Source organism: Eublepharis macularius, chromosome 4 (assembly GCF_028583425.1).
Source record: "Eublepharis macularius isolate TG4126 chromosome 4, MPM_Emac_v1.0, whole genome shotgun sequence".
In the NCBI taxonomy this organism is placed as follows: Eukaryota; Metazoa; Chordata; class Lepidosauria; order Squamata; family Eublepharidae; genus Eublepharis; species Eublepharis macularius.
Genome location: NC_072793.1, coordinates 10,585,398 through 10,603,258, shown reverse-complemented (window position 1 = coordinate 10,603,258; position 17,861 = coordinate 10,585,398). Strand labels below are relative to the sequence as shown.

Below are 17,861 nucleotides of genomic sequence, written 5' to 3'. Positions count from 1 at the left end.
TGGGTCTCCTGTTCTCCTATTCTCAGAAGAGGCTCATGAAATACATATACAGTGGAACAGAGTTCCGGCACCTCTTGAAAATACTCGGCAATATTGCGTGGAAATAATATGATTTCAAAGAATCCCATGTGTTTCTTCCTCATTTCCCTCTTGAGAGTCCCACCACCTATTTTCCCAGGAAAAAAACCCTGGTTCTAACTCATACAGTATAATAGCTCCCTAGAGAGAGAGTGAGGTAGGAGGAAAAACAGAGCATGACTGACTAAAATGTATGAGAGAGAGAGAGAGAGAGAGAGAGAGAGAGAGAGAGAAACTGACTTCCCTGAAGTAGGATTACTAACAGAATACAACTCAGCTCTGATGGACGATGCCTTTAACAACATCCCTTGATGAGAAAGATGCCATGCCTCCTCTTAGATGCTCTACCTGTACCAGTTATATCCGGATTTTGAACCTATGGATATCAGCATGGCTGGTGGCCATGCATACCAACTAATTGCTCCCTTCTTTGCGAATTCCTCACAACATACAGAACAAAAACACACACCTGTCTATGTTGCGACATAAGTAGATCAGCTGAACCGAAGCTCAGATAATGGAAGGAAGCACTTTAGCATCAAAGGACAGGAGAAAAGAGCCTAGTGATGGAAAGGCAGAAAGATGGCTAGACAAGGTTGATCACAAGGTGTGTAGAAAACTGGGTAGCCAATATATAGGTGGACAGATGGTCGAATGGATGGATGGTCCTAGGAACAGAGAAGTTGACAGCAATTACAGAAGCGTGGGAGGTACAGAAATGAGCTCTTGGTCACTCAAACGTTCTGACTACCTCAACGTTTGCCAAAGGATGCCCTTACCTCCCTGATGTCCATGGTGTCTGGCTCATAAAGGTCTCCCTCTGATCTGCGTGAGGGAAGATGCTATGCTGCTGTCCTCTAGTGGTTTGCCGAGCCCTCTCCTTCCCCCCCCCCCACTTTCCTCCTCCCTCTTCTTCCTCCAGCATCAGTTAGTATCCTCCTCAAGGGGAAGCAAACTTAAAACCAAAAAGAATGGGTGCCACAAAACAGCCAAGTGGTCAGAAGTAGAATTGGGCAGGCACTGGAGGTTGCAAGATATCCCCCAAGAAGCACCAAAAATGTATTATTTTATAATTGGCATAATCAGTTCACATAATGTCAGCTCACCGTTGCTCATGAAACAGCACCAATTGGTCCAATCAACAGACATTCTACTATTAACTCTCCACGGTTAACCCAAACAAAAATCTAAAGAATTTTTTAAAATCCTTAAAAACAAGGATGTGAATCTATGGAAAGATTCTCTGGCATACATCGGCAGCAAGGACGTCAAGGTAACAGGTTCCTTTGAACCTAACCCAGGAGCAAATCTGAAAGGAGTTGTTGTCACAGTTACCCTTGCAGCCAGCTGCAATAATTTGTCTGATCAAAGAAGCCCTGGATGGGTGCTTATGCTAGGACAGTTGCTGGACTGGGTTTTTGTTTGGTTGGTTGTTTTGTTGGGAAGTTATTTTTAAACTCACCTTCAGTGCTATGTGATAGAACATATTTAAATTAATTTACACAGGCAACAAGCTTATCTTTTTCACCCAAAGAGGAAAAGGCATCAGAATATGTAATTAAATATGTTGTTTAATGTGAGGAAGGACTACTGCGCAGTTGCAAAGTACATACTTTATCTACCGAAAGTCCAGAAGCGAGAGCTGGGAAAGTCCTTTCCCTGCTTGAGCCCCTGAGGAGTTACTGCCTATTACAGTAAGCAGTACTGAACTATGTGCACCAATGGTGTGACTTATGGCAGCTTCTGATGAGTTTCTAACAACAACAAGGATAAACACACAAGAGTTAAATACATGCTCTAATCGTTTAACTGAATATGCACGTAAGGAAGTGTACATGTGTGAGAAGTTTGAGTGTGCCATTATGTATGGATCGGGCCAAACGCACATCCAGTGTGCACCCATACTTTGCTGGTGCTTGGCCCGTATAGATCCTCAACACTCCTGCAATGTGGTGGGAATGCATCAGGATGTGGGAGGAGGAGAGTATGGGGCGGGGGGCAATGCAGCAGACTCAGAGTGCAGTTTTTAAAAAGTTCTGTCCTTCTAAGTCCACTGAAGACTGTACATCAGTTTAGGACAGCACCTTGCATGCCTGGATCAGCACACTTCTGCACCACAAGACTCCGGTCTCTTCTGCAACTTTTCTGTCCTCATGTAACCATCGCAGGACTAAGGTCAACAGCATGAGAATGTACAGTCCAGAGGTGGAAGAGTGGGCTTTATCAATCAGACTGCAGGTGCGAAGCGGCATTTGTAAATGCTGCCCTTTCTTTCAAAGAACAAAACGTAAAACTCAAAAAAAATCAGCAGGTAAAGGGGAGCACTTGACTGTTCTTTCCTAATGTGTTAGTTTTCTGTTTGCAGGGATTTTTCCCCCCTTGGGGAAGCATTCAAAGTGGTATGCCCCATGTGCAGCCTGAACTGGTATAATTCATTTTACCACCTCAAAACCCTGCCACTTCCTCAGCACCTCATCCTGCCATCTGTAGAGACCAGTACACAATTTAGACGTGGACTATACAGTTACTGGGATCCTGCAGGCAGCTGAAGCTGCAGCAGCAATGAATGTTGTGTACAGAAGAGTTCTTGTGTGTAAGTGCCCCGAGGCATCGACGCTGAAGCGCAGGCAGCTCTCTTGGCAGATATGCCCTTTCTACATATGGCTTTGGGGAAATATATTAGCAAATCCATATTTGCAAGGAAACACAAAGGGGGAAGCATTAGTAGGGGGAAAATGACAGGCAGGAGAAAGATGCTCAACCTTCCTGCTGCGCTCTGAGGCCATTTTTTTGTTCAACGAGGTTTACTTTTAGTTTTGCAGCTGTTTTAGCGAACAACAGAACAGGTTTTTGGAACAGAGAATTTGCAAGTAACACTATCCCCAGTTGCCGATGTTCCCCCAGCCCATGTTAGCATTTATGAGATAAATGCTGTTTATTAACTTTAATGGAAAACTACCTTCAGGGCACACGGGTATGCATGTAAGCTTATGTAGTTATTGGACTGGATGTGCAAGAACCATGTGAAGTCCAGTCCTTTACTGCTTTGAGTTGTGGCCTTCTGGGACAGATATGGATTGGATTTCAGAGTGCTAGAAATAAAACATGAAAGATACATAAAGTGCCTTAAGCTGTAGTGGAAATTTTTCTGGACACCTGAATGCCCGAAGTACCTAACCAGACAGAGGCTGCCCACTCGCAGTCACTGAAATTATTCACAAGAGCAGCAGTCGAAGATAATACAAGCCCTTCACACATGAGTGGGAGGAGTGGGCCTAAGTGTGCTGGCCCTGCCCACGCATGATCACTGGACTGTGAGCATGGTGTCTGTATGTGTGTTTGTACAGGGACACCCACCCCATGACTGAGGTTCAAAAAGGGTGCTGGTACATACTCTATGCACATTGATTTCAACAGACAAAATGCTGTATGTAGAGAGCTACTATCTGCCCAGTTTGGCTAAGATGATTAAAATCTATAATAGCTGAGGAATCTTAAATCCTTGTTAAGACTTGGGAGATGCTACTGGCTTGGGAGAGCCGGTTTGGTGTAGTGGTTAAGAGCGCGAGACTCTCATCTGGATTCCCAAGTTTGATTCCCCACTCCTCCACTTGAAGCCAGCTGGGTGACCATGGGTCCATCACAGCTCTCTCAGAGCTCTCTCAGCCTCACCCACCTCACAGGGCGTTTTGTTGTGGGGATAATAAGAAGAGCAGTATATAAATCAAATGTTATTGTTGTTGTTATTAATTTTAACATGGCAATTTCACACTGGAGCCTTCCTCTGAAGTTCTTTTATTGAAGAATGATGACTGGGAGCACTGAAATGTCTTTCCCGTCAGTCTCTGGAGCTGGCAGATTGTTCTGCTGCCCCTCCTGCTTCTGTCAAAGGGAAACTTTCAATCACTTCCAGGGCAGAGCTGCTACAGCCTATGGCACTCTGCACGAATCACTGCTCTGGGCTTGCCTTTGTATAATCCAGAGGCATGCTCAATGCGACGGACTCTTCTAAAACCTGGGTAATTCTAACTCTCACACACTCTCTAAATAAACCTCTTCAGCTGTAAGAGGGAAGCACACTTCCAATTTTAATTCAGAGGAAGTCGGCTATCTGGATTTTCGGCCTCATTGCTCTGTCTCCTCTACCACCAGAAAAACATACTCTGTTGATGGGAAACCAGGGAGTGGTCCAAGCAGTCACCTCAAAAAAGTACAGGACCTCTACAGGTTCTATTCACTACATGCTGTGTGTTGACAATTTAGTTGAGCCCCTCTCCTGGTTTCTGCCACGTCAGCGCTTGGCTCAGCAAAAGCCAGGCCTCGTTTTGACCTCTCGCTGGCAAATGCTCCCTCTCTCTCTCTCTATTCAGCTCTCCTTTCTTTGGCGAGCACTTGCTGACTTGCCACAAAGAACCAGAACAATCCTGTCAATGAAAAGGTAGCAACAAAGGCCAGCGCTCTACCCCCTGCAGTGGTCATATGTCCCTGTCACATTTCATTAGCATCCTGTGGAGTCAAAGGTTGGGAAAGTAAGACTCCGGCGACCATTTTGAAGCTGGCAACAGAAAAGAGGAGGCAAGGTTTCTTGACGTTTTCCCCTTGCTTGCTGGGCTGGTTTTTGTTCCGTTTGTTTTTTAAGAAGGGAGACGCATTCTGAAGTGCGATTTTCCTCCTGTGTTCTCAAGTGGTACTGTCCATTCCCACACCTCAGTACTCTAACCACCTTACTCTTCTGTTTGTGTAGACCGGGGCTGTTTTCACACTGCTTACTGCCCATGGAACATCGCACCAAGCTCCCGGAACAACAGCGTCTTCCTGGTGCGATTTCGTGCTAGAATTCTTGCGCGAAATCGCACCAAGAAGACGCTGTCGTTCCAGGAGCTCGGCGCGATGTTCCGTGGCTGGTAAGCAGTGTGAAAATGGCCCAGAATTTAGTCCCAAAATAGGTACATTAGGATGAAAAAGTCTCAGACAAGATATGAATGTTGAGTGATGCAGGAGTGTCCTGTTCCAGGCATGGAGACTGAGAACATGCTAGATTGTGATGTCAGGTGCAGTAACCTGGGCCTTAATTCTCCCCCAAGTAGTAATTAGCAGTGCCATCTCCACCATGTACATCTCACACACCTGTTTTTTTTAATTTTGGAGATGCATAGGGTTGCCAGCCTCCAGGTAGTGGCTGGAAATCTCCTGGAATTACATCTGGTCTCCAGGCCACAGAGATCACCTGGAGAAAATGGCTACTTTTAGGAGGGTGGACCCTATGGAATTATGCCATGCCAAGGTCCTTTCCCTCCCCAAACCCCAATTTCTCCAGGTTTCACCCCCAGATCTCCAGGAATTTCCCAACTTGGAGCTGGCAACCCTAGTGATCCGTTATCAGAACAAACAGGAAAGATGGAAGGAATTACTTTAGTAATTCTGACAGCTGGTGACAAAACTGAGATAGGTCTAATACTACAATATGGCTATCTAGAGAAGCACAGTACGAGAGGCACTTATCATGTCTGAATTAGTACACATTATGTTTTCTTGTGCATTTTATAATTCTTTGCAATAGGGATACCCCCAAACTGCCTAGGATGAAAAAAATCTAGAGTCAGCCCTGCTTTGGGAATAATAACCTAGGTAAACAGAGACTGAAACAGATAGAACTCATCTATCTGTGCTTTTTGATTTGGGTCATGGTTATTCCTAAATTTGCTATAACAATATAAACCAGGATGTGTACCAAACCATAGACAAATTCACATGGGCAAACTGAAGTGGCTATTTGTAGGTATTTGTGAACATTTGGGGACCCTTGGCAATAAAGTTATGGGAGCCAACGACTGGATTTCCAGAACTTGCTTCCTAAAACTTACGGTGGGAAAATGTTCAACACAGAGATGCCTCTTTTCAAACAGCGGTATCTTATTCCACATTCATTTCAGCAGTACATTATTTCAGTATTGACTGCAGTGGTTTCAGTGGGCAGTACACTATTGCTCTTCCTCTCAGCTTTGTCCCGACTGAAAAGAACTATATCCATTATCTCTTATGTCTGCATCTGAGTAAGGAATATAAGAACTGCTATTTCTGAAAGGTACACTCTATCCAACTATTTCTGGCCAGGAGGATTGAAGAAATAATGCTATGACAGCCAGCTATGTAGAGCACTTACAGTGTTTTGGTGCTGCCTATAGGTGCTGCCTATAGACTAAGATGTGATCTACAATATGAAGGTGTTTTTATTTTGCTTCAATATAAAAATCATACGAATTCATGAGGATCCATCTAACATCCTCTGCATCTGGCTTTCACCCACCTCCCAGTTTTTGCATTTCATCCGACTTATAGGGGGCTCCTCCCTGCCTCTAGTCCAGAAAAGCAAATGACGCAATAAACTTTTGTTCACTCCTTAAGGTGCCACCTTTTACCTATCCCTGCCCAAATTTAAGAGATGTAAAGCTAACCTTTCCCCAACATGAAATACTGAAAAGTGGCTCGGCAAATACTCCCAAACAAGCTTGCTCAGAAAAAGAGTAGAAAAGAGCAGGAGTCCAGTAGCGCCTACGAGCCTTAACAAAATTCGAGGCAGGGTAGGCGCTTTCCCGTGAGCCGCAACTGCCGGACCCTCGCCCTTTTCTACAGAATAACGGGGCTGCCCCCCTCGCTCTCTCTCTAGGGGAGAAAAGGTGTCATTTAAGGCACTGGGGCTAACTCTCAGGAAAATGTTTTTAGCACGGCAGCCTCTTGCTACGCAGATATTTAAAAGCTATCAAAGGATGGAAAGGCCCCCACGTCTCCAGTCGCCCCGCCTTCCCATTCTGACCAGATTCTTGTCACGAATTCGACCCGACCTCCGCCCGCCAGCCACGCCCCGCCCCGCCCCGCCCCGCCCCTCCTGAAGCGAACGACACGAGGCCTTCCGCGCGCCCCTAAAATGGCTTCCGGGAAGGCCAGGAAGGGCCTTCCGACGCGGCGGCCCGACGATAAGATGGCGGCCCGAGAAGCGGAAGTCGCTTGCGGAAACATTTGCCTGGATCCAAGATGGCGAAAACTAGTCCGGAGCAGGGCGAGTTCGCCCTTTTGCAAGATGGTGGCTGTGGGTCTCCTTCGGTTGGCCTTGCGGGAGGCGTCGTCAACGTGACCGGACTGCGCGAGTCCCAAGATGGCGGCGCCCGTGCTGCGAGCGCTGAGGCGGCGAGGGCGGGTTGTGTGCAGCCTGGGAAACAGTTTCTTAGGCGGAGCGCCCCGGAGAGGTAGGCCTCTTTTGAACTTGGGGGGGGGGGCTCTGTTGGACTTAGGGGGGGGGCTGGGGGGAGGGCTCTGGCACCCAAAGCTACTACGGCGCAGACATGCAGCCCATACCTCTTTGTGCTGGCATGTACATTTCTCTACTTCTCCGTAAAATCCCCGGGACGTGTGTCGGGGGCCAATCCGTAGGACTGTCGCCTCTGTTCTGTCAAGCCTTTCTTTCCTTTAATAGCTGGATGACTATTAAAAGCTGAATAGAAAAAAACCAACTTCATATTAGGAAGAGCAGCACCTGTTGAATTTCTGCCTATCGTTCAGTTAACGGAGTTCTACCAAGGCCCTAATCCTTAATTTTGCTTAATTGATGATTCTCATTATAAAACTAGCGCGTCTGATTTGTTGTTTCCTTTATGTGTTTCGTTTGCCAATATGAGATTAAGGTCTTCTCTCTCTTGGTCTTCTGCTATGTGCTTAATGTGTACTTTGGAGTGATCCAACGATTTCTTGTTTTTTTAAAATTTTTTTGGCAAATATCTGTTTTCTTCATTTAATAACGAAAAGGTAAGAGTCTCGGCAGAGCTGCCGTACCTCTGATTACCATGTGACCTGCAGAAATGTAGTAAAGCAGCTCCTCTTATGGTAATATGCTAGCTTATTTTGAAGTATGATTGGAAACGCTTAACCTTGCCTTAAGTGAGTTTACTCTGAAACATCTAATTGACTTTAATGGGATTTAATAGGTAAGTCTGATTATTAATTGCACATATTAAATTTAAACTACATATGTGTGAAACACTGAAAAATGTACATGCTGAATTCCCTGATGCTTCTAGAATTCTTGAATGAGATCTGCCAACTTCCAGATTTGAGGCTTATTCATGGCATATCACTTCACCACTATCTCAACTCCTTTTTTCTCTTAGCACAGATGAGAAGGTGTGCAAAGTGTATACTTCTTGTAAGCCCCTTTCTTTGCCTGCCAAGTTGTTGAATAACTGTGCTCCTACAGAAGGTATGGTGGGATTCTGCTTGTGTGTATACAAAGCAGCCACATGGCTTTTCAATTTGATTTAAACACAGAGTTGAAGCTGAAGTTCACTGGAGGGTAAAAATCCAGTTATAAGGGCAGCAACCTCCCCTGACCCTAATTTAATAGCAAGGTTGGTCTGGACGTTCTTTTATTGAAGGCCCCACCAAAACCTAATACATTACAGCCTAATTGCAGTCAATAAGGGTTCTATTTTGAGCTCCACAACAAAACACCCTGTGAGATGAGTGGGGCTGAGAGATCTCTGAAAGAGCTGTGACTGCCCCAAGGTCACCCAGCTGGCTTCAAGTGGAGGAGTGGGGAATCAAACCCGGCTCTCCAGATTAGAGTCCTGCGCTCTTAACCACTACACCAAACTGGCTCTGAAGCTCTTCAAAGATGATTTTCCAGGGTTTTCTGCAAAATATGGGGAAGAGGGGACTAGATCAGTTGCATAACGTTGTTGCAGTGTCTGTACTTAGTTCATTGCATGCTTTATTTCCCCCCAGAGAACATGCACTAGTCAGATATAGTTTCTTACCAATCTCAACTGTACATTTGCACTCAAGTATCTGTCTGCAACACTAAATTCACTGTAAAATTGGGTGGGTATATTTTTTGATACGCTGGCAAAATCATTTATGTTCCTACCCTTACCGATTAGCACAAACAGTTCTCAGGATTGGGCTGTCATCTTCTCTGATTTCTTCAGAGCCTTATTGTTAATATGTCAGGCCTAAGATTACTAGTTCCAGGTAGAACACGATTACTGGTTCCTCTGTTTCACTTGATATTTCTGTATCTTCCTACATAAAGGTTGCATATCTGTTTAGTGTTTTAGTAAAAGGAAGACTCTAAAACACTAACTTTATCTTTAAGAGCACTGCCTTACTAGGGCTACAACATCTAGTTGGCTCATAAGTAAGTTTGGTCAATTAAAAACTAAAAAAAAAATCTCCCAAGTAGTTGGGCAGCCATTTTTTTAGAACAATATGAACATTTACAAAAACCATAGGTGGCTGACACCATCTCAGAAGATCCAGAGGAGTTAGCCGTGTTAGTCTGTAGTAGCAAAATCAAAATTTGGTTAGTCTTAAAGGTGCTACTGGACTCTTTTTGATTTCATCTCAGAAGAGGCATTCCTCCTCTGCAGCTGTCTAGGAATTGGCATTGCAATTACCTCTTAATATATAAGTCAACATATACAATACAGAGAAAATCCCAGGTAACCATAGAGTGAAACAGTCCTGTTAAACTTCAGCATTCTCTTCCAAGCGGCAGCAAAATCACTGCTTTTTTTTTTGTTCTCCTTGCAGAGATCAATTTTAAACTAGACGAAAGAACAGCCCACAGCAGCTTGGATCTGTTCAAAAAGAATACTGGTGTTATTTACCGCATGGTTGGGATTGACCCCACCAAAGTGCCTCAGAACCTCGAACGCTTCAGAGATTGGGCTGTAGTGCTGGGTGACACCGCTGTGTCTAGTGGACGCCATTACTGGGAAGTGACAGTCAAACGGTCGCAGCAGTTTCGTATTGGGGTGGCTGATCTGGATATCTCCCGGGAAGGATGCATTGGGGTAGATGATCGCTCCTGGGTCTTTGCCTATGCTCACCGTCGCTGGAATGCCATGTTTGCCAATGAGACTACTCCGATCAGTAACATTGGCCATCCGGACAGAGTGGGTGTGTTGTTGGACTGTGATGGCAAGAATCTCAGCTTGGTTGATGTAAGCAAACTTGAACTCGTCCATAGCATGCCTGCTGAGTTCCAGGGCCCTGTGGTACCTGCTTTTGCCCTCTGGGATGGCGAGTTGCTAACACATTCAGGTCTTGATGTGCCTGAGAAACTCAATGGGAACTGAAAACCTCATAAGCCCAGTGACATTTGTTCAGATAGGATACTCTTGACATATTTGTAGCCAGTGATTTTCACTTCCCAGCCTGCAGGCATTTTTGGCAAAGATAAGTGCAGATTGAACCCTATCCCAGTTTCGAAATAAGGTTACACTTCAATGTTCAATGACAGGACCACGTACCAGCTTTCTGCCCCTGCTGTCTTACCTCCCATAGTGGATGAATTTTGCTATGTATGGAATTAAGACCCATTTGGGTTAAGTTAGCTCTCATGTGTTTGTCTAAACAGGAAAATGTGCTTAGATGAAGGCTGGCATGATTTTTTGAAAGAACCAGTTTGTTTCAAGACTCGTATTATGGACGGCATTATAGATACGTCCTTTTATGCCGGTATCCTAGGCACCAAATCTTCTGCCAAGTGCCCCCTTGCCTGTTGTGAACAACTGCACTAATCTTTCTGCACCAAGCAAGATGCCTGCTTGTGCAGATGCCTGAAACAAGGACATTTCCTGTTTGACAAGAATCTCTTTGTATCTAATGCATAGCCACCATTGCCCCCTGCTGGCCTAGTGGGGAGATAGCCAATTCACTGCTACGCCTTAATGGTATTCGGACCTTCCTGCATTGACAGATATTGCTGCACGTTATCACTTTCATAAGAATTGCTTTATTACCACATCCCAAGGATCCCATCTCTCTCTGTGATTCTCCTAGCAAGAGCTGACCTCTAGCCCCCTCCCTTTACCTGGAGATTTGTATTTAGTGCTGCAGTGCTAACAGAACAAGTATCAAACCCATTTATATCTGTGGGCCCTTTTAGGCTTGTATGTGTGTGTTTTTCCACATGGTGCTAACAATCAACTCAATGCAATCAAGGAACAGCTGTTTTCATTAGCCCATTACAAGAGAGAAGAAGAAGGTTGTGTTAGTTCACCACAGTCACTCTGTTCACAGTTCCCTAGCAAGAGAGCTATTTGACACATTCTCTCTACAGAAAGGCTTCATTTTATCAACATAGCAAAATTCCAGGAACAGCAGCCTCTTGTGCAGTGTGTATGTTTATATGAGTACAGCTATCATAATCAATAAAAGTGAAATTATTTAAAATAATGCATTCTTTCTTGTTTAGGATGTTTAGCCTGTGTAGTGACTTTCCTGAAAGTGTCCGTAATTCGGGCAAAGATAGCCAGACTTGGACTTGGATTCTGTGAACTAGTTCTGTGCGTGCTAAGTCCCTGCTGCAATGTATATTTCCTCTGTCACAAAAACTTCCATGTGTACCAGATCACTGGTTTTCAGTGGAACTTCCCACAAATAGAAGTTTTATCGAAGAGGAGGTGCACTCTATGGCAGAGACTATCTAGTGCGCACAGAACTCATTTGTAGTATTTAAGCAGTGGTGTTTAGATGTAAGACTCAGCAGTGGTGGAATATTGTGCTGCTTCAGAAGACTTGTAACAGTGGAAAACTTTTTAAAAGCATTAAAGTTGCTGCTGCAAGAAGATAGGCTGAGTGAATGAGAGTGGCTGTTTTGGAGACTGAAGTAATTCTCCACCACATTTAACTTAATAGAATCACAGGGAAATTATTTATTTTGAAATACAATCTTGGCTCTGAGTATACCAACTTAGGATTTTACTGAAAGTCTGTCTTCCTGCATTTAACCACATATCCTTCCATATCATTTAACCACATCACCCTTCACCACATTAGTCTCTAGATTTACTTGGAAAGCTACGGCAGAATTTTATCCATTGCTGAGGCTCAGAGAGACTTTGAGTACCCTTTTCTGAACCACAAATATAGCAAGAACTGCTTGATCATGGGATGTATTGTATCTCAGCCTAATCTTCATATTGGTATAACTTCTCTCTCTGAGGCTTGTTACTGTACTAACTGCAATCCTAAACAGAGTTACTGCCAATGGGCTTAGAAGAGTATATAACTGTTTAAGATTGCACTGTTGTAATGGGCATATATGAGGGGATTTCAGTACACTGGAAGGTGGGGAGTCGCAAAAAAGAAGATTGTCACAGTAGGAAGCACGGGGCCAGAGACATGGGGAAAATATAGAAATGTGGGCGATCAGTAAAATACTAAGAGGCAAAATCCTGGAACGGAAGTTCTGCCTTCAATGCTTCCAGAAAAGAGGTACTCGACACTGGGTTACATCCGTTTGCTTATGTGTTATTTACTTACTTTATAGCCTGTCTTTCTCATTGGGACTCAGCCTATTACATGATGCAAAACAATGCAATCAAATACTACAAGTCATCTATTAGCAGTGCAATGGGACTAGGATTATAAAAATTGAAGTATCAGACAGGGAATGTCAAACAATGCAGAAAACGGAATAACAAAAGTAAAAAACAATATAGTGGACCTTTTAAAATCCGAAGCATCACCTTCTAGCAGTGTAAGTGACGAGAACACTTAACATTTTGTGCCGATGACCTAAACAGAAGCTCTGAGAGACTGGAGCTGCCCCATTCGGCTCTTTGCCCAGAAGATGCTGGTTCTGTTTCTGTGTAATCAGTCAACCTTATCTATCATATCACCAAATAGGTGTTGAGTTTTGTGTGAAACCTCCCAGGAAAGAAGGGGAGTTTCTTTCCAAGTTAAGGGGGCTTGACCACAAGTTGCTGAAAAAGGAAGCTGCACTTTCCCCGTCCTTCTTTCCCTCAGCGGAAGCCCTAAACAGCCAGTGTATATTTGAATGCCTGTCTTCCTTCAGAAATGAGAGCACGCGACTCTAGTTAAAGCTGGGATAAACTGCAGCCAGCATAGCAGCCTGCCAGCCTTTTCCTGCCGTTCTCACGCCATACTTTCCAATTTCTCTCTGGACAGATCCTCAGCTGCTGCTTCAGCCTGTCTGCAGTGGCTGCAAACAAACAATAATCTCGAATTACTCCCAAATTATTGACTGGAACCCACCAGTGGAATACAGGAACTTTATGGATTGCTAGAGACAGGTGTTAGGACGTACGTACAGTGAAATTTTAAGCTGCGGCTGCCTACACAAATTGTTGAATATCTTGCTATTTGCAAATGGGTTCTCCTGTATGGACAAAACAATTCAGTTGCAAATGATTACCATAGTGCAATATCTCAGGAGGTATGGGTACAGCCCATGTTGGAATTGATTTCACAATCGATTTCATGTCCCCTGTGAACTGTAGTTTTGCAAACACACAAAAAAGTGCTGTGGTTTCTCCATTAAGATCTCTTGTCTCATCACAGTTCCACATTTAGGAGCTGTAGGTCTGTGAAGTCTGGTGTGCTCCTCCACCTGGCAGCTGCCTGATTTGGCCCCATTGGGGCAGGGAGTGCTGCTGGGGGGAGGTGGGTAACCTGGCGCACTCCTGAGCCGGCCTCCTCGGCAAGCCCTGTTGCAGAGGACTGACCTCTTATCCCTGCTAGGAGCGCACAAGCGTGCCTGCACTCTGGGATAGAGGGGAGTCATCGGAATCACGGCTTCCCTGTGTTGCGGACAGCTTCAACACTGTTTGGCTATCATGGTGTACTGACCATCTACCGCACCAGGAGATACCCTGTCGCACCTGCTGGAGGCGGTAGCGGGGTGGGCTTTGGAGTACCCGAGACTGGTGGTGTTGAGAGACTTCAATGTCCACGCTGATGATGCTGCCTCTATCCGGGCTGCAGCTGCACTGGGACTCTCCCAGTTTGTTTCGACTCCCACACACCAAGCAGGACACATGCTAGATTTGACCTTTGGGATGGCGAGAAATGTGGGTCTGGAAGTAGTTGAGCAGGTGCCATGGTCAGACCACTTGGTTTTGAAGGCCTGGCTGGATATCCTGCCCCCCCCCACATGGGAGGTGAGCTTATTTATGCTCGCCCACGGAGGCTCATGGATCCTATTGGTTTCCAGAATGCTCTGTGGGATCCAATACTCCCTTGCGGTTCGTTAGATGAGCTGGTGGAAGACTGGCAAGTCTGTGTCTCCGAAGCCATCGACAAAATCCCCCCCCCCCGTTGCCCTCTTCGCCCCCGCACCAGACTGGCTCCCTGGTAGCTATGATGGATAAAGCGGGAACTAAGACGGTTTGAGTGAGTGTGGTGACGATCTCTCGATGAAGAAGCAAGAACATCTTATAGGACGTTTATGAAAGCCTATGAGATGGCGGTGAAAGTTACGAAGAAGGATTTCTACACAGCTTCCATTGCGTCAGCTAGCTCACGCCCAGCAAAATTATTTAATGTGGTTTGGTCTTTGGTCTCCCTGTTGGGGGGAGACTCTCAAATTTTAAATTCCAATATTAGCTGTGAGGCTTTTGCGAGCTTTTTTGCTGACAAAATCTTGTCTCTCTGCCGTGACTTGCCAGCCACAATTGATACAGTATGTGAACTAGAGGCCCCTTGGCTGTCTACTGAGCCGATATTAGATCAATTCAAACCACTCTCGAGATAAGATTGACAGGACCCTGCAAGCAGTGAGACCTACCACATGCTCCTTGGATCTGTGCCCGTCATGGCTGGTGAAGGCCAGCGTAGATAGGCGACGGACTGCCTTGGAGGCCATTGTCAACATGTCCTTGAACTCTGGGGTTCTTCCTGGAGCATTGAAGGAAGCTGTGATTAGGCCTCTACTGAAGAAACCATCTTTGGACCCCACTGACTTGGACAACTACTGCCCAGTTTCGAATCTTCCATTTCTGGGTAAGGTGATTGAGCGGGCAGTGGTGGAGCAGCTACAGGGTTTCCTGAATGATTCCTCATCCCTAGATCCCTTCCTGCCCGGGTCACTGTTGCCAAGGAGCGCCCCCCCCCGTCTCCTGCTCTAAGGCCTGCAATGAACTGTGTCTGTTTCCTGTGCTGCTATTTAAAGCTACACTAAAGACTCTCTTTCTGGGCAGCATTGCCCATGCCTGTATCCTGACTTTCCTGCGTGTCTGGACTCTACTACACGTGTCTGTTTCCTGCCTACGCTCTTTGCTACGGATTACCTACACCGGGCGGTTCCTATCTCTGCTATGGACTGTGTTGCCTACTGTTCACTGCCTCCATGGACGTTCGCCTCACCTGGGCCTAGAGCCATGCTGTTAGCAGCCAGGTGCCAGCCGGGGAGACCCTCAGCGAGCCTGGCCAGGCACCCCCTGGTCAGTTCCCGCCGGGAGCCTCCCGTGGGCCGGTCACCGAGCTTGCCCTCGCTACTGGGCAGCCTGCTAGCCAGCCCCAGTCATGCCCAGGCAGCAGCCATGTTCCCGGGCAGCCAGAAGACCAGCCTGAACAGCCTGCTTAGAGAAGCCATTTCAGAGAAGCGAGCAGACCACGTCCGCAGCGGCCAACCTCGCCCTGCTTTGCATATCTTGATAGCCGCCCCGGAATGGAAGCTAAGTGCCGGCCATCCTAAGCACTTAATGGACGCATCTCAAAGCAGCCTCCGCATTCCAGAGATGATGACATCGCAACCAAGCCCAATGTCCTGGAACATCCATTCAGCCCGTCCGGCATTCCCCCTCCCTCCTTTGTCCCCTCTTCCCAAGATGTCACAATAACAATCAGATTCTAAAGTGGCCCATCTAGGGTAGTTATAAAGCCATTAACACCTTTGTTTCACCCATGAGAACCACAGGGTAAGGCACCAGCCCCAGGGTACATTTTGGGGTATTTAAGCCAGCCTCCCAGGCCGCATGGTGCGCGTGCCATTCCTATCCAGACTCCTTGCCGTCACTCCCTCTGTGGATCTAGTGCAGGCATTAGACCACCTCATCTTGCTGCTATGTCTTTGCTCCACGCCGTTACTTGGTGAGTATACCCAGTTCCGTCATTCTCAAGTGGGCTACCCTGCTAATGCAAACGTCTCTATTTTCTTACTCTGTATTTCCTAGATCTTGTATGTTTCTTGTATGTGTGTGCTAACTTAGGCATACGCAACACTATTTAGTAAAGACACGCTTTATTGGTATTTAGTCTGCCTCTCTATTACATGAGTGTCTGGAGAGGGACCCTGGTATTTATTGGTTAAGATCTGCACGAAATTAAAACCCAGACTCCAAGCTAATTCCACCCATCAAATAGAGCAGTTCTGGTAACATCATGGGACGGAGACATTGCTGGTCACCCTCACTGACCATCTCCGCAGGCAACTGGATCGTGGTGGATCAGCGCTGCTGATATTGTTGGATTTGTCAGCAGCGTTTGACACGGTCGATCATGATCTATTGACCCACTGCCTTGCCAAAGTGGAGATACGAGGGACTGCCTTACAGTGACTCGTCTCCTTTCTCTACGGTTGGGAACAGCAGGTGGCGCTTGGGGAGAAATTGTCATCCCGCCACCCATTGGTGTGCGATGTCCCTCAGGGGGCGATACTCTCCCCACTATTGTGTAATGTTTACATGCGCCCCCTCGCCCAATTGGTGCGGAGTTTCAGACTTGGGTGTCACCAATATGCCGATGACACCCAATTATATCTGATGATGGACGGCAGGCCTGACTCTGCCCCAGATGTCTTGGAGCGTGCCTTCGAAGCTGTGACTGGGTGATTGAAACAGAGTCAGTTGAAACTAAATCCCACAGAGACGGAGGTCCTGCATGTGGGTCTGGGGTCCATGGGTGCGGGACTCCAGCTCCCTGCTCTTGATGGAGCTCCGCTTGCGCCACTTGCGAGAGTGAGGAGCCTGGGGGTGATCTTGGATGCCTCCTTGAGTATGGAGGCACATCTGTCAACCCACGACCTAACAGCAGTGATCCAAGCAATGGTTACCTCTAGATTAGACTACTGCAACTCGCTCTGCACAGGGATTCCCTTGGGTTTGATCTGGAGATTACAGCTGGTTCAAAATGCAGCTGCGTGGGTGATTGCAAGAGTCCCAATAGGGGAACATGTAACAACTATATTATGCCAGCTGCATTGGCTACCAGTTGAGTACCAGGTCCGGTTGAAGGTTTTGGTGCTGACCTATAAAGCCCTATGTGGACTGGGTCCAGCATATCTGCAGGACCACCTCTCCCTATATATACCCCAGAGGACACTTTGTTCTACACACAAAAAACTTTTGGTGGTCCCCGGTCCTAGGGAGGCTCGCCTGGCCTCGACCAGAGCCAGGGCCTTTTCAGTCCTGGCACCGGCCTAGTGGAACTCTCTGTCTGATGAAACCAGAGCCCAGCAGGATTTATTATCCTTCTGCCAGGCCTACAAAACAGAGATGTTCCGCCAGGCATATGGCGGAGGCTAGGCTGGGCCCCCACTAGCCATACTTGACTTGACTTGAAAAGATCTGTCCACCACCCTATATATATCTATAGATATGGATATATGGGCCGTGTCTGAAATGAAGTAACTCTTCCATTGCCATCTGCAGAGAAGTTTTTATTGTATGTAGTGTTTAAAATTTTTATTGTAATGTTTTTAATCTGTTTTTGTGTGTTTTAATGTAAATTAAAATGGTGTGCTCCGCCCTGAGCCCGCTCGGTGGGGAGGGCGGACTAAAAATCTAACATAATAAATAAATAAATAAATAAGCAGTATATATTTCTTGTAAATCTAATTTTGATTACTTTTTATCATGCAAAATGGTGGTGGGATGTGGTCACAGAGGAAGAGGCCTGTAGAAAGGATATGTGTTTGAGTGAGGCATACTGTATGATTATAGGGAAAGGTAATTTGCTTGTCTGCAGAAGATGATGTGCTTTGT

The 17,861-nt window shown here is 46.1% G+C and overlaps 1 protein-coding gene across 1 annotated transcript; it reads left to right on the top strand.

Moving 5' to 3' along the window:
- Positions 1-7,073: 7,073 nt before the first annotated feature.
- Positions 7,074-11,301, top strand: SPRYD4 (SPRY domain containing 4). The gene is made up of 2 exons (XM_054977646.1): positions 7,074-7,322; positions 9,661-11,301. The coding sequence occupies exons 1-2, from the start codon at positions 7,232-7,234 to the stop codon at positions 10,206-10,208; spliced, it is 639 nt and encodes a 212-aa protein (XP_054833621.1). The 5' UTR covers positions 7,074-7,231; the 3' UTR covers positions 10,209-11,301.
- The last annotated feature ends 6,560 nt before the right edge of the window (positions 11,302-17,861 follow it).

Coding starts and splice junctions, on each gene's coding strand:
- SPRYD4 (XM_054977646.1), top strand. CDS start 7,232: ATGGCGGCGCCCGTGCTGCGAGCGCTGAGGCGGCGAGGGCGGGTTGTG. Junction 7,323..9,660: donor AGGCGGAGCGCCCCGGAGAG/GTAGGCCTCTTT, acceptor TTCTCCTTGCAG/AGATCAATTTTAAACTAGAC.